Source organism: Centrocercus urophasianus, unplaced genomic scaffold (genome assembly GCF_019232065.1).
Source record: "Centrocercus urophasianus isolate 14NV4802_14NV808 unplaced genomic scaffold, USGS_Curo_1.0 seq_11, whole genome shotgun sequence".
Taxonomy (NCBI): Eukaryota; Metazoa; Chordata; class Aves; order Galliformes; family Phasianidae; genus Centrocercus; species Centrocercus urophasianus.
The window spans coordinates 57035296-57052651 of record NW_024884253.1 but is presented as its reverse complement, the minus strand read 5'-3'; the positions used below and the strand labels follow the sequence as shown (position 1 = coordinate 57052651).

At 41.4% G+C, this 17356-nt stretch overlaps 1 protein-coding gene across 5 annotated transcripts in view; it reads right to left on the bottom strand.

Moving 5' to 3' along the window:
• Positions 1-843: 843 nt before the first annotated feature.
• CARMIL1 (capping protein regulator and myosin 1 linker 1) overlaps positions 844-17356 on the bottom strand; it is a 173526-nt gene continuing 157013 nt past the window's right edge. For 2 of the 5 annotated variants that reach the window (XM_042808811.1, XM_042808810.1), the window contains exons 33-38: positions 15283-15715; positions 11728-11806; positions 9094-9321; positions 6617-6751; positions 4317-4463; positions 844-1891 (exon numbers count right to left, since the gene is read on the bottom strand). In XM_042808811.1, coding sequence (XP_042664745.1) covers positions 1755-1891; positions 4317-4463; positions 6617-6751; positions 9094-9321; positions 11728-11806; positions 15283-15715 — 1159 coding nt within the window. In that variant the 3' untranslated portion in view covers positions 844-1754. The remainder of the gene's footprint in view (positions 1892-4316; positions 4464-6616; positions 6752-9093; positions 9322-11727; positions 11807-15282; positions 15716-17356) is intronic. The other 3 variants (XM_042808815.1, XM_042808813.1, XM_042808812.1) reach the window with 2 other exon arrangements.

Sequence of the window (17356 nt, the reverse complement as noted above, 5' to 3'; positions counted from 1 at the left end):
GGAGAGACCATGGCAGCCCAATCTGAGAGAACTTCTTCCTGCTCTTTGCCCAAGAAGGGATGGAGGAGACGCAGATCCCAGTGCAGGTGCTGTTGCCAGTCTCCTTCCAGGCCTTGCCTTCCAGCCAGGTGGGTGAGCTGGGGGCTGCCAGGGCTTTGCCCTCAGCATAGGGCAGGTGGTCTGCATGGCTGATGAGCAGGACAGTGAGTTCCAATGGGAGAAGTACTCAGCAGCTGGAAGTGAGACTCTCATTATTATTTTTATTAATACCACAAACCTTGCTGTTCAGTAAGTTTTCTTAAATTCACAAAGCCAGCAGATCAGGCAACCCTTCTTGAGTACTCTTGCAAAATAGTCTCATTCACTTTGTGAGTAACAACTGAAGCAGGCTCGGTTGTTTGCCTTTTCGAATATAATCTCAAGTTCTCCTCTGCCATTTGTGTTTTTTCCTCACTGATGTTTAATAAACAAAGAATGTACGTGTGTCTAAATGACTACTTTTGTCTAAATGGTTTTAGATGCAGAATTTCAAACCAATGTGAAACCCATGGCACGTGGGTTTGAAAACCCAGGCTTTAGGACCTGTTTTCTACAGCCTCCTGCCTTACTTTAGAGATGCTCTGGCATAAGAAAAGCATCTGGGCAATGCTCTCAGATGTGCAGTATGATTTTTGGGTGATGCTGTGTGGAGCCAAGCCAGAGGAGCAGACTTTTCACCACAAGGAGAAAAGGAGGACACTGTTTTTGTCTGAACTGCACGCTTGCTCTATCTGACACTATGCTATCATTCAACGAGCAGAAGCTGTCAGACCAAAACCAGTGCTGTAAAAACGAGGAGCTCAATTTCAGTTGTAAAATCATTTTTATTGTTACAAATATACATATGAATAAAATCCCTTCAACCTGTAATGTAAGTGGATACCTGTGAAACCTGCACCCCTTCCCCAAAAGCAGAAATGTTTTTACAGATGTCCATCTATAGTTCTCGTAGAATTACACATTGAAAGGAAGCTAATATGCAGACAGAACCGAAGGTCTCTAGAAAACACCAATATTAATAAAATTTCCATTGCCCTCATTCCAACCAACTATATACATTAATACATGAACGTGGAAGCATAACAAGCTTATATGTCATTCAGATCCTTCTCCGTTGTGCTTTTTGACAGTACACAAATGTAAGCGCTGGAGCTTTATGTACAGTACAAGAACAGGAAGAAAGAAGCTCCCTATGGGAGAATGTAAAAACCATACCCAAGCATTTAATATATATAATCTATACAAATTATTTTATTAGTGTGCTCTTAATATAATTACAATGTGCAATTGCATACCGCAAGAATATATTTATAGGTAAGTCACGTGCAGATTTGACACATTTACATTCAGCAGTACAACACATTACCTGCTGTACAGTGTACGAGCGTAAGACAGTGTCCAGTTAATTTGCTTTGCTTTCCCAACGCCCTAATGCAGGGCATTCTTTGTAGCTGCTTTGGAGGAAATTCAAGTAGAATACATGAAAGGATTGCTGGCTTTAGCAAAGGCATGGGAAGGAACGTCTGAATGGGACAGAACAGAAATTAAGGACCCAATCAACAGCAACTGATTGTAGTGGGAATTGCGTTTGGAAGATCACCTTCTCTGTGTGGGGATGTACCTGTGGTGATAGAGCAGCTGGCTGGAAGGGCTGTTGATTGCTGTACCCTGACTGTTATCAAAGCTCTCACACTACAAAGCAGTTGGACTGATTGCTAAACAAAAATAAAATCTTTATCTGCCTCTTCGCCAGAGTCGCTGGACTTGCTTCCCTGATGGCCGTCTTTACTTAAGGACCTCTGCTTCAGCTCCTGGAACTCGTGGGACTGGTGCCCAGGGCTTCTTTTGGCAGCTGTGCAAAACACAGAAATGGGTCTTAGTAATGACTGCAGAAAGGAAGAGAGGAAAAAGGTCATTCCTGCATAAGGCACCTGCACCCACTCCCGCAGTATTCACTTGAACCGGTGGGAGTAGCACAGATCCATGAATTCAACCCAAAAGAAGGTGAGAGACAGGGAGAGAAGGAAAGAAAAGGAGCAAACTCCACCCCAGTGGTGGCTGATGAGCAGACAAACCTGAAATATGAAACTCAGTGCACCTCAGTGTGACACAGACAGACATTACAGTTAGAAAAGGCCTGGAGGCTTCCTTCTCATCACATCACGAGCAAACAGAGGGCCTGGATTGCAGACAGTGCCCTCCTGACTGCATGGGTGCCTTGGCAGGACCCTCCTTAAAGCAGCAGTGCACAGCCTGGACCCTTCTCAAAAGCCTGACCTGCAGCTATCTCAGCTGGGAGCACAGCTGTGTCTCAGCAGGGCAGAAAGCAAAACGGCCCAGTTTCTGCTTGTCTAAGAGCAGGCAGCACTTGTTCTGTTTGCCTAGCACAATAAATCTGAGGAAGGCCAGCGTTTTCCCCTAAATCTATGAACTTTGAAATGGAATGGAAAGAAAAGGTTTTAAACCATCGTTAAGGCCTCTGGTAAGTGGTCTAAAATTTCTATGGAAACAAGAGTTTCATTATGCACAGCAACGGGAGCAAGGTTATGCAAGGGCTGATGTCTATAGAAGCCTCACGCTTCCCGTCAAAACGAACCTTTACACAGATGGCAAACCTCTAGCGTGCCTTTACTGCACCTTTTCCCCTGGATTAGGCCATGGAGCCACCCAGGTATGCCACAAAGCTCCATCTGGCTTTATCTGGCATCCAGTTCTGCATCTCTGCCAATGTGAGAGCAGAAGGGACACATCCAGCACTCATCCTATGGGACCCACACCTTGCATACATGGCGCATTTCTGACCCAAGCAGTCCTCCCAGCTCCAAAATACCTTTTTCCTCATGTGTGCTAGCCAAAACATGGGGTGAAATAAGAGCTAGCAATTATACAATCATTGCTTTCTTATCCCTACTTTGCAAACTGGAAGAGGATTTTGAGAAAATTCTCTTAAAGCTATTTAACTTTTCAAAGATGCCTAAAGTCTATTTAAAAATAAAGCAAAATAACATATAAAATAAAATAACAAGTTAGGTCTTTCCACCTTCCCAAACACCACTGCTTTTCACAGAAAAATAGGTGCCCTGTGGCTCTGAATCATTCTTGATAATTGTACCTGCGAGTAATTACATGGCTGGTGTTTGAGCTTCCATTTGCTCTTCAAATGAAACCCAGAACACATGCTGCAGCAGCTGTTTGTATTTATGGCCTAATAAAACAAGATGGGGAGTTTGCCCCCAAAATGCCTGAAAAATATGTCAGGCACTTAAGTCCATATACTGTAAGCAGGCTGATGCCATCAGAGTGGACCTCAGGTACAGCACTCATGAAACCACATCAAGGCGACTTGCAGAGATCTGAAGCAGCACCTCAGCTTTTGAAACTTATTTTATTGGAGAGCTACTTAAGAACTAACTAAAATAATTTGGTTGTGATGGTGAAAAGAGGTTCCAAATCTGATGGGCTAAGTTTGATTCCCCAACGTGCTCAGCAAATTAGAAGATCTGGACTGAGGATAGAGAGGGGCAGATGGGACAGTTCTTTCCTTTTCCTCACAACAGAATAGAATGAATGATGGGAAATACACAGAAGGAATACACGATGTCTTATAAATAGAAGAACTATGAGTAAATGCAATTGCATAAGATACTCAACTCATTAAAAGGCTGCAGAAAAAAGTAATTTTGAATCACTGTTTAAACAAGCTAAGGTAGAGAGAAGCATGGAAACACAAACCATTTGGGAACAGGAGCTTTTACATTTTAAAAGCACATCGTTCAACCAGCCGTTTTTATATTTTACTCAATGAGCTCACTTTAAGTCCAAGGTGCTTTTCAAGAGGTGCAGCACATGTCATGGGCTTGGGTTCTTGTGGGTTTTATTTTTGTTTATGCCAGCTGAAAACAACATGCTGTTCCCTGTTCTCAAATGGTTGTGAGACAGTGCAGAAGCTGGCACTAACAATACTCAGAATGAAATATGTTTTGAAATTCTTTAGTGCACGCATCATAGAATCACAGACTGGCTCGGATTGGTTGGAAGGGACCTTAAAGCACACCCAGTTCCAGCTCCCTGCTGTGGGCAGGGTTGCTGCCCAATAGATCATATTGCCCAGTGGTGCAGAAAGATGATGAACATCTCATGGGACTTTCACCCTTCTCACACTTCAGTGACAGAGCAGCACCCTTTCAAGGCTTCTCTGCTACCACAGCATCTTAGCGATTGTTAGTGCCAGCTGTCAAGCACCATCCGGATGAAAAATGAAATTGGAAACTGCTAACCAGGAGCTGGCTGAGCTTTCCTCAGCCCAAGCACACTGCCTTCCTCTTCCACACTGGCAGAGCACTGCCCCAAAGTGGCTCCCCCTCCTCCGGGTGGCTTGGCACAGTCATGGTCTGCAGCTCTTTTTTGACCTTCTCCTGTTCGCTCTAGCAGGGAAATGGATCCATTTATACCCCATAGTGTACTGAGACCCATATACAGAAAGTATTAAGTAGCATAAACAATTTCAATTTGTCATTCCATCTAATCAATCACTCAAAGAGCAGCAATCGATACGCCAGATGCTGGCTTAAATCTAGCCTGGATATTTGTGTACGTTGGTAACTGACCTTACAGATAGCCTGTGCAAAGAAGTGCATTTGGGAATTGCCCCATGCAGTACAATTAAACTCATTCACATAAAGCATTTTTATAATTAAGTATCATGTAATTTGCTGCTTTCTTTTGCAGCAGCTATAATTTTGTTTATGGACTTAGGTGGATTTGCAGTGATTTACCAGTTGCAGAAATAAATTGCGCATGCTAGTCTGAAAGGAAGCAGAATGCAAGGAAGGAGGAATGACCAAAAGTAGAACAGTAATAAAGAGAAAAGTTATCCTGACAAAGAATGAGAACCAAAAGAGACAGAATTCAGTCTTTTCCAAGCATCTCTACGCAAAGCATAGCAGCTACGTAACGATCCAGAAACACAATGTTAGTCATTTCAAGCTATTGTTAATAAAATTCTTACAGTGCAGCAGCAGCAACTAGGATACTGTCTCAGCTTGGATCAGTCTTCTGTGTAGGCAAAGCGTAAGTGAGCAAAGAGGAAGGCAGGCAGCATCCAACCCTTTTTCTACAAGGATTTGTATAGTGAGCCAACAAATTTTAAGAATAAAGTGACTCCCATTTCGTTTATAATAGTCATGGAATACAGAAACTTTTAAAATCTGTGCTGTGTTGGAAGTTGCTGTAATTCAAAAGGATTGTAGTTTCAGTCTTGTATTTCCTCCTTCTCCAGTGTCTCCTCTCATGACAAAGACTTAGAAGAGATAGAGCACTGTAATGGTGAAGCCAACATCACACAAAACATGTCTGCAACAGGTCCCACTACACTGGGTATCTCCAGGTATGCAGCAGCAAGTTCTCTCTGGTGAAAAGATGGCCAGGAAACAAGGGCTTTAGGACACACATTTATCAGAGAGCAACTGAAAGAGTCAAGTGTGGCAAGAGCCTCTGATTGCAGCCATTCTCAGCATGATGGCCCCAGTTAAGTAAGCCTGGTCCATAAGCTGTGCCTCAGTTCACCTGTCTCAGTGCAGGCTCCGATGGGACTAAAGGCAGAATTAAAACCAGGCTCCTCCCATCAGTGGGTAACAGTGAACTCTGCCACACAACTGCTCCTTTTTCACAACCCAGTGTGACGTATCTGCCCTGACTCATCTGCCACATCCCATCCTGCAGAGAAGTGCTGGCAGAGTGTGAACGGGCACCCGTTTGTCTCACAGCTTATGCTATTTTTCCAGTCCGGATGTGATGGGAAATCACCTTGAGCTGGAAAAGTGACTCATCTTTCTCAAGGACAGTCCAACGGATGGAGGTCTCGCCCTCAGATTTCAATGTTGTCTTTGTGCCAGCTAAGACCATGCTGAACAATAGTTCTGTGACTATTTCTCCATGTCCTATACTTTCAAAGGAAGCCTTAACTCTCTTGAAAGCCAACTGCAGGGCAAGGGAACGCATCAGTAAAAGAAGAAATCCAGAGTGCACGTGAAAAGCAGGAAAGAGATGCCAGCAGTCTATTATTGTGAGTGAACATTGTGGTAAAAGTACCCAACATTGCCCGGGCACACCACAACATATTGCCCAAGTGTGAGGTGAGCCTAGTTACATGCATTAACACACACAGAGCAAAAGGCCAGCTGCAAGGAAGAGTCAGGGCTGCTCCCCTGCAACTTTACTGATCAACAGAGCTACATTTCAAATTGTTATCTGTGACCAACATCAATCAGCACCTTGAGTCAGATCAAACTAAAACATAATGTACATAACACAAACATCCCTTAATTGTTCAGCTACGTCATTAGTAACAAGAAATTCATCTTTCTGTTGGTTTGATGAAACAAAGAAAATGTACAGCACCAACCCACGGGTGGAGAAGGGGTGGGAAGACATGACTAGATATACTCTCCTTCCTCTTTTTTCCTTAAAATGAATAATTCTCTTCTCTTCCAAGAACAATCAGATCAGGGAACAATGACACGTTGATTCCCAGTAGATAAAAGGCATGCTGGACCAACAGTTATACCAACACTCCTACCTTCTTGAGAAAATGATCTGACTGTGGGGCTGCTCTGACCGTCCTTTTCTTTATCAGAGGGAACTTTCTTCAGCACGGGTGGAAGCAGGGCAACTTTTGGGGAGCTGGGGCCAGAGGGAGACTCTGGAGCATCCTCTGTGAAAATCATGAACAAAAGATGAGAGGTTATATTTGCTCAGTAGCTCACATAAGAGGCATCTTCATGATGGGACCAAAGTCCAACACAACATGAAACAAAGAAACAGCTAGAATCTGTATTGGAAAAAAGAAAGAATGGGTATTTACATTATGTTAGGAGAACATATGATGGCCCTCAGGCCAGGTAAAAGAATATTTATAGCCAAACATAAGATATCAACTCCAGCATTTTTAAGGGGTGTTACTACAGCAGTACAAACAGAAAACTGAACTTCATGCAAAACATAAGCATGCAATTTGTAAAAAAACAGCTGAAAACAATTTTGGATGGATTTCTGGAAATATTTTGTAGATTTAGAGTAGATATTAGGAAGAAATTCTTTACTGTGAGGGTGGTGAGACACTGAAACGGGTTGCCCAGAGAGGTTGTGGATGCCCCCTCCCTGGAAGCATTGAAGGCCAGGCTGGATGGGGCTCTGAGCAACCTGGCGATAGCAGAGGACTGAAACTAGATGACCTTAAAGGTCCCTTCCAACCCAAACCATTCTATGATTCTATTCTATAATACTTGTATAAATTTGGAACACAAGTTAATTTAGCTGCATATTGGAAATTAACAGGAATCTATCCTACTGTTAACACAAATTGGTCATCAAAAAGGATTCAATCTTGTTAATTTCAGCAAATTTAAAAAAGTGATGAACTTCCAAATGCAACTCAGTCTGAACAGATGCAGTAACTCTCAAGGCCTCCACATGCCTGTGAGGCCAGGTGCTTTGGGAAACTTGGTATCAACATCAAGCTCTGTGCATGAGCGCTGGGCTTGGCAAACACAGCTACATGGTGCTGAAATAAAGCTGATGTATCTTGTGCTTTACCAAGGAATCACTTTCAGACTTTAGTGATTTGAAGACATTTGAGCTGTGCTCTGTTGCCTTCAGATTACTTAGCAAAAGTTTGCTATCATTACTCTGGTCACATCACCATAAACAACAGCAGGAGCAAGAATGCAAATAGGATTATTGTTTGGCTTTGTCATCATATCACGTATGTGACCTTAGCTAGCAAGTCAATACAAGTACTAGGAAAGAAATCAGACTGCAGCAGAGACGATGCTGCTTTGCTGCCACCCAAGGAGCTGGCTTATTACTAGCAAATATTAATTGCTTTCTGTAGTAAGTCTGCAGTAGGCTCCTCTCTGCAGGAAATATGAAATGGTAGAAACAGATAGCTTAGGTCTGTTTGATACAAGATATTTTGAGATAACGTGCTGCCTATTTTATAGATTAAGCATCATGAAATAAGCAATGCCTTTCTGTTGTATTTATCTTTACAACATATCTATTTCACCCAACAATTCTACGACTATTTTTGAAATGACCAATAAAACAAAGCCATCTGCAATCTGAAGATGATTCCGTACTTGAACAACACTCCACCCACTAGTGTGCAAAGACAGGTTAAACAGTGTCAGGCACACATTAAGGCAAGGAAGAGGCTTTAACATCCATTTGCTCCTTGTCCCTCCTCAGATATGTAATCTTTCTCAGGTCATTGCTAAGTATGGGAAAAGCCTAGAGGCAGTGCTTATGTTCTTCAATTAGCAGCAGTAAGTTCCATTTGCTACAGCCACTAGGAGAGTCAGTAACTAGCATTTAATTCCACTAAACTGCAATGGTTATACTTTGGGAAGAGGGAGTTGTGTCATCAGACTGTTAAATAGCAGTCAGTGTATAGAAGATCTGTTTCATGATATTGAAAATATTCAGGTAATATCTAGGTGGGAGGCTGGGACAGAGCAGAAGTTAATAAATAACCATTTAGCTGGCAGTCTAGCAGGGCTGTAAAATCACAGCCACAGTTAATTCCGATCAAAAATAATAAGGAAAGAATCACAGGCAAAATGAGGGAAAAGAGAGTGAGAAACAGTTGTTTGGACTAATTATTAACAGGCATTCACTCAGGGAGCTAAGAGCCAAAAAACCCCAAGGGCTTCAGTATTTAGAGCCAGGTGCTCAGAGAAAATAGTATTGCCAACACAATTACAACAGTTTTCATTCTGAAGCAGATCTCTGAGCATTCCTAAGAGAGCAGGCTAACTCAGAACAGCTCTGTCAGTGTTTCCACTGGTTCTCCTCAGATTTTACTGTCACAGGGCTAAACCGTTTTAAATAACTGCATTTGAATTATGGCAAGAGGGAGATGCAAAAGAAGGAAGCAAGTCAAGAGCAAGTGCCTGAGGAATCCATCTGCATTTAACTTCTGTTCAGAATGCAGCCCTGGGTGTCTCCTCCACGGCTCACAGAAACTCCACTCACAAGTACCCAGCAGCTCCTCACCAGTGCGAGAGGCAGAGCGTGGTTTCTGTGGCACCGTGGGCCGTCCTGCCAGGCTGGGCTTCGCTGACTGCAGCGGGGGTTTGGGGCTGGTTGGTGTATTGGAAGAACTTCTTGCCTTTGCCGCAGCTTCTGCCTTTGGTTCAGCTTTCGCATTTTTTTCAGATGATGCTGAGATGGAGTCACCTTTATTGGAAGCAAACCGGCTCTCTGGAAGGGAGAGTTTAGGCACTAAAATAAACAGACACATAAATTACAGTCCCATGCAACGTGGAGTGTTCAGTATACATGTATGCCCACTCTTACAGAAAACACCTTTACTAGTTCACATATACACACACAGAGCCTTGCAGCATTGGTAAGGTAACTCTTAGTGTTTTAAAATCACCACAAGAAGAGCACCTAAATCCATCAATTCTTACATGTGCTAACATAAATCAATTGCCTCATAGGTGATGACATCTCCAGTCCTTTTAATACATTTGGGTTGATGGCTGGCTGGACCTCATTCTCTCTTTATCATCCTGGGAGCAGATAGGATGGCCTACCTGCTGAGGAAGCAGCTATGGATCAGTAGAAAAGGCAGCCTTCGGCTGATTTGTGACTCTATAGACAAAAGGTTGGCTGTCCAAAATCAACAGAGAAATCCTGGCCCATGAAATAGATCTGGAACGTGTGGTCAGCAGGCTACATCTTGTTATTTGTTGCTTTTAGCAAGCTCTGACGAGATTTTGAAACTCAGAAGAGACCAAAATATTCTTTAGTTAATATTTTGATTGATTTAACAACACTGCGTATGAACAATGGTTTCTATGCATTAGCAAGTTTATTATTCCAAACAAAGATCAAAGTATTTAGGCATAAAACTACATTCATTTCCAAGGCATAAATCAGTTCTGTTTAGCTGTGCCAGTTGGTAGAAAGCCTGCTGGACATTAAGTTGCAAGCAAGCAAAATGCTTGCCCTGCTATTCTACTTTGAGGAGGATGAAAGCTTGTATGTAGTAGGTATATAGATAATCCTGAAATCTGTATGCTAGTTTGAGACATTCAGCAGTCATCACATTTTTATTCTTGGGAACAAAATGACAGACTAACTGAAATGCAGACTGGTTGCCTTGGTACCTGGCACAGCAACAATCTGCTCAGACTTGACCTACCTACCTGCTATTCCCATTCAGAAATCCTGCTTGTTTACAGGAGTGCTGAGCACAGCCATTTCAAAAGCAATGGGAGAGGAGTGTTGGATATACTTTGTTGCAAGCCAATGTCCAAAAAATTTTTCCAGTCTACAAAGCTGTTTTTCAGCCCAGCTGGAGTTAAACTCTGGCTAACCAGAAGAGCTGTGTGCTTGCATACATACTTATCTGTAGTTTTCCTGTAGCAACATCCAGCAATTTTTCCTTTCTTTCTTGCCTTCCCAACCCCAGGCCTGCTAATATTATGAGAACCCAGTAAAATAAATTAAACCAAAACAAAGACAAACTGTAGCTGCAACAGTGAAAAGCAGCCTCAGGGAGCTCTCAAGCAAGAGTGACAAAGAAAGAACTGTCAGCTGGAAGGCAGAAGGAAGGGGCATGCACAGTGCAGTGTGGTGTGGTGAATGTGCCATATACTAGAGAAATACTGGGATCAGATACCCACAGCTACGCAAATATCCTAAGTATACGCGATTCTGGCTCCTCTGATTTGTTTGACAGTATCAGGAGACACACACAGTCTGAACAGTGCTTTTCAAAAGACAAGCAGGCTGACCTAAGGTCAATGACTTATAGCTTGCTTTAACATGCTGTGCACAAGCTGCCTTTTAAAACCAGCTTTAGAAAGGTAGAAGTACTCATAATTGATTTCTGAAGTGCTCAACCAAGCTGCCCACTTTTGGATTTAGATTTCAGCCCAGTTTGTGTGCCCAGCAATCAGGCACTCCTCTTGCACCAAGAGGATATGTATTTAGGCATTGCCATTTCAAGACTACAGCCTGACAAGGGCCTTTGGCTAGTGCAAAGCAGGACTAGCCACAAAGTGAAATGCTGCTGTAAGCACTGAGTTTACTTCTCTTATTCTGTGAACGTGGGCTGCATCCCAGGGCCTCCGTAACTCTGCAGACCGCTTTAGCTTTGTTCATGTCAGCTAAAGCCTGGGAAGAGTTACTGTCCATTGGCTATGAGAAGTCTCTTCAAAGAGCCCAAAGCCAGGACTAGAAGAGCAGTTACATACATTGTCTACTATTAACCTTGCAGACTAGTCATGTTGAAGCCTACAGATGTATTCAGAAGCTTCAATTCTAATGCACGAAGACATTTTTGCTGGCTCCTGGGTTCAGCTTCAGCTTTGGCATCTCTATTGCAAATGGGGACTCTTTGGAAGGAGTCCCAGGAACATCCTGAGTCCTTTCCCTTCTTTGGGATGTGTAGCACAAGTGTAAAGCAACTAGCTATCAACACAGACCTCGAGCTGGCTTCACAAGAAGTGCTGTCAAACACAGTACAAATATGAACCTGTTTCTAATGCTGTTCACTTACCGTAACTTCATCTTTTGCTTAAGCAGTTGTTAGTTGTGCAGTTTGGAAAGCAAAATGTGATTTTGAGTTTAGTTTTTACATTTTCTAAAGTTTATAACAAGAGTCCCAGACTGTACCTGTACCACTTCCATCCAGTCGTTCTGAGTTCACTGCTGCATCAGAAGGCTCCTTGGAAGGTGTGTCATTCCCAAGTTTCTGCAAGAGTGAGAAAACCTCTCATCTTAATAACAGACCTTTAATCAATATAACTCTATGCTTCTGTTAGGAAAAAAAGTGTTGATTCAGAAACTGTAAGGCAGAAAAAGTAGTGTTAGTATCTTTCACTGGATGCACTTCTTTGTTTCTCTTTCATGTCCTGGAAAGGACATGAAATTCAGGTGGGAAGTAAACTGAGTTGATCAAGCATACATACAAGTGTCTAGCAAAGCTGCAATTATACCCTGCCTCCTATGTGATGGGTCTGCTAACATATAGGAGTTAAAACTAAGTGGTCAGGTAATGCAGTTAAAACTAAAAAAGTCTTTTCTCCAAAGACAGCTCCAGAAGCAGAAGCACCCATGTATTTACAAGATTCCTTTAAAAACAAACAAATGTTCCTTATTACAAGGGCTGTTGGACATTCCTTTCTCTTAAAAAACCCCCATAGTCTATGGTGTTATGCTTCTACAAAATTTTCATATAAAATCATCTGTATGTTAAAAACTATGTGTAAGCGTAATGAATTGCTTCCCCAACAAAAGCATTCTGGAAACATAATCTTCAAATAATAATTTGAAGAGTTAAGAGTCGTAAGCTACGTTGCCTTTACAGGCAAAATAATGACCCATCCAAAGCTTGCAGGAACATTAAGCTATGGGGAGGCTAAGTGAAAGCTCCTTTTTTTTTTTTATTGCTTTTTCTTGTCTGTCATTGACATGCTGTCTGCTCCTCATTTGCCACTCCCCATTTACTTGTTCTTTCTTCCATATCTTGGTAAACAAAATAATGCTTGAGAAATAAATTACCAACACTTTCTTAATATTTATCTACTGTATTATATTTAGAGTGCTTTAGGACAATATGAAAACTAATTTCACTGGAACTCTTTCCTCCTTCCAGTTATGGGACTGCTAGGGAAATATCACCGTGTATTGAGGCCAAGTACAAAAGCAGTGTTGGCACTTAGTGTGGTACTCACAGGTGCAGTTAGGACATCAGCATGTCTGGCTAGCTACCACACACACACTGCAAACTGCTCACAGTCCTGAGACTACACAAAGCACTTACTGCTAAAATTTACTCTGATAAGTTGTCAATCATTTCAGGCAAATGCAGGCAAATTTACCATCTAGATAAATAATGGCCAGGCTCTACTTTCAGAAGGAATGTGAACAGAGTTGGGAAATCCTGATGATGCATACATAAACAGATTGCATATGAGCTCGGTTTGCTCTTAAGTCTTCCTCGAGGTATTTAAAAATTCAGTCTTGTAAACACTAGATGGAGCTAAAAGACCTTGTTAGGTATGCACAGCAGTAACCCTCACTGCACATATTTATCTAGCAATTCTCACATTGTATTCTAAGCAAAAGAAAACAAAAAAGCGTTTACCATCTTTCCATCTACTGTGCACCTGCTCATCACTTGTATCTGTAACAAGACTGCAGGAGGGTATGAATAAAACAGTAAATACCTTCTGGCTTTGTTTTCACGTAAAATAGCTCAGAATATAAGCAGCCATCTGCACCTTGAAGGAAAATACAATTTTCTACCATGCTAGAATTCTGATAAATTTGAAGATACTGGGGAATTTGGTGCCATATATCTCCTAAGTAATTTAATAGCAATGGGATGCTTTCATCTGTGGCTCAATCATCAAAATACTTTATATTTTTCAGCTTCATGAATACCATGAATAAAAGTGCAAAACTGAACCATTTGCTATTGCAGTCTAGGATAAAGTATGCAAAAAATTCTTTTGAACAGTAGTTCAATTTGGTATGGTCTGGACAACATTAAGAAGCAAGCCAGTGCCCTGCTGTGAGATTCAGCTTTCTTGTCATTATTAAAAAAAAAAAAACAAAAAACTGAGACACATCAACTTTTAAAAAACACAACAAAAATAAGATCAATAACCTCTTAAAAAAATCAAAATAAATTATTTTCTTAAAAGTTTCCTATATTTATACATCAACAACAAAATGAGAGCAAGAAACCAATGACAAACATGAAAGGGTTTTTTTTTTTTTTTTCCCTCCCAAACTGAGGAAAAAAACGTAACGTGAAAAGCATAGTAATACTGGGAAAAGTAACAGCTTTCCTTTCTGAGGAACGAAATTCGAGTTTTCAATCAGTGGTAGAAAAGCTAATCAATGCAAGTAGACCCACACTCATAGTCTACCACAAACGCATCATCCCAGATATGACCAACTTGAGATGACAGGTATTAAGGAATTGAAGAGCACCAAGCATACACTTTATCCAACTGCAAAAATTTATATTAGCTGGAGTAAATCTATTGTATGTTGCGACAGACTGTAACATTTTTATTTACAATCATAGGATCTTAATTGAAAATCTGGTGCCTTAGAAATCAATTAGACTGTTCATGGGCACTATGCAGCACATTTAGAAAGGTGGGAATTGGTCACTTCCTTAGAGACATAATTTTTATGCTGAGGGTCACTTTAGCAAGCCATAGGTCTCTGCTTTAACTTGAATTTGCTTATTACAAGACCAGAGGATTTGCAGCAATAGTTCAGCCATCACAGCAAGTACTGTAAGAGTGAGAAGAAAGGCAAAAATGACAACTGAATGCCTTACTCAGACATGGTAAGACAATAGTGTAGGATTTTAAAAAGATGAAAATGAGGGCAAAGCTTACACTTGAGCTTTGCTGTAAAGTAACATCTTCCAAGTCATGGTGCGGGAATGGTGGGGAGTAGTGGTGGGGAAGGGACAGCACATGAGTGCATGCTGAAGAATGAGAGGAATACAAATTACTGATCCTTTGGTAATTTCAGAACATGCCAATCGCAGCTGGGATGAAGCACAGGCTGACAGTAGAGAAGTTCAAAGGGAAACGGGCATCAAGTAAAATAGTTTGGCACAAAAAGCTTTGGAGTAATGTGATGATATTCCCACATGAAGATAATGGGGAGCTCTTTTTATTTATTTATTTTTAAATATATGATTATTTTCTTTGAGAGTTAGTATTTAAAATACAGAAGTCCAAGTCATGAAAATAAACTGAAGGGCATACACAGTAAACAGCCTTTCCTAGCTTTGGATAAAACGTGCACCTATTATACATGAACAAATCACAGATCACATTGAGTGAAGACAAACTGCTAGTTTGGGTGCTAGTTGCTCCCAAATTACTCTGTAATACATGTAAACAATTGTGTCCTCTTCTGCTCTTGTGTTGGTGTGACATCAAGTGCAATAGCTGATGCTGCCTCCCCAGCATGAGGAGAAAAAGTGCAGCCTTAAGGGCATGTTTTCTATATGTGCAGCCTGGTCCTTGGCCAGGGCATTCATGTTCAATCACAACACACAGCAATTCCTTTGTAGGAGAACTCTGCAATCCCTGCCAGAAAACAGGAATGATATGACAAAACCCAGTCCCTGTATCCCTTCCACTTACTTTCTGTTCAATTTTTATAACTCAAGAGAAATCAAATTGCCTTCACCTTCTGAGCAGAGGCTGCTCTCTTCTCCTGCTTGGCTTTCATTTCTGCAAGAAGTCCACTGCCCATCACCTGCACGCCGTACCTCCGGCCTCCTTGTGGGCTTCCTTTGCTGTCACCTCTTTCAGCCTTTGCAGCATCATCTGGCTGCATCTCCTCCAGTGAGTCCGGCGTCTTTAACTCCTCGGATCGCTCTGTACCACCATTCTGCTCTGCAGGTTTTAGCTCCTTCTTACTGGAGTCCACCACTTGACTTTTTGAAGCAACCTTGGGTGAGGAGGGCTCCTCAGCCACCATTACAGTCTGAGGACGTTCAGATTTGGAGCCTCTTGATTTGATTAAGTTAAGGAAGCCACTCTTCCTTGAGTCCCTTTTCTTCTTCTCATCACCTGCTTCACTGGGCTCACTGCTCTCTGAACTTTTAGTCGATGGTCTCCTAATAAAAGACACGGACATTTTAATCTCTTCTTCGCTTCCCTCCCCTATCTGTTCTCAACAGTACAAAATGACTTCTCCTGGGCAGAGCCAAACATTTGTATGATCTATAAGTGGCCCGAGGCTCAGACTAAATTAAAACCTGAACAACTAACATTACTCATACAGTCTTGAGAATTCCTGGACCAGCCTTGTGCATGGAACAATGAAAAGTAGCAGCCATGTCATCTGCACTGTGTGCCTGTCTATTTCCAACACCAGTGAGGTGTTGCTTCAGCACAGTTCTGCCTCATCTGTTTATGCACATACAATTTCACACTGTTCTGTTTCCAGAGAATGTCATCTCTAGTTTTCTTCTACCTGTAGTTATAAGGAGGATAACTGAGGATAACTGATCCAAGCACAGAACTTGCAGAGGCTTTGGGGGGAACAAAATAACTAATTGATAGAGCTGTCTTCTCTTAGAAAGGAACACAGAGACAACATCTTTATAATGCAGATGCTCATCCTCAGAAACAAAACCCAACAAAACTTAATTAAAAAAAAAAAAAAACACCAAGAAAACATACAAAAAGCAACAACAACAAAAACAACAAACAAGCAGTCAAAACCAAACCAAACAAAAATCCCCAATGCTGTTAAGATTTTCCCAGGCACCTTACAGGCAGAGTATTCATGCTTAAGGGATAGCTGAGTGCATTACATTTCTGCATATGAGCACCTCAGCTGGAAAGACTCATCAATAAAGCAAATGGAGACAGCTCACGAGAGCAAAGATCCATGAGTCAAGCACATGGCCAAGGATACGAACACAAGGATAGCGAGAGATCATGAAGACATCTGAAATGAACAGCTAGTGGGAGCCCAAGGAAAACACTGTAGGATGCTGTTAGTCTGCCAGTATCCTGAATTTAATGTGGTTAATCCTGGTTAATTCAAAGCTACTGTGATTTTACCAATACACACAGAATATCACACATGGCTTCCTATGTCACTACACATTTTTGTAACACACCAATTTTAAAACATTTGCTTTTCCTGACACAGTTACCTATCAGTTAACACCTACCATTTCCCTTAATGGATGTCACAGACAATATAGAAGAGGTAGTTTCAAGTTGCCCAGAGTTTCTCATTTATTTATATAAGTATTTTTGTGTGTGTATAAATGCAAACGTGCATTGGTGCGCAAACTTCTAGCTGCATACAACAGCTACATAGAATTATATAAGCTATTTTATCCCTCTGTACAAAGCTGAAGGAGATATGTCTTTCAGACAAATTTATTACCAGAATCTGGAATATTTAAACTGCTTTAAATTATTTAACATGTATTTCTAAAACAGCATATGTCTACTGTCATCTTTCACAATCCTGTTTGTGCCTGATCAGTACTATCTACACAGACACACTTGTGTGTGTACTACTGGCAATGGAGGGATGAGCCGCAAGAAATACACGGCTTTGCTTTAGATCTAATGGGCTCCACTGACACGTAACATTGAGCCAGCTAATTTATAAACGTACCCACTAGTCAGTAGTCCACACCAAAGAGTATATTGAGGCAATTCATTTCAAACTAGTCATTTCTAAGGCAGGGTAATTTAATTCATTGTATTATCTTAGACTAACAAGGCATTTT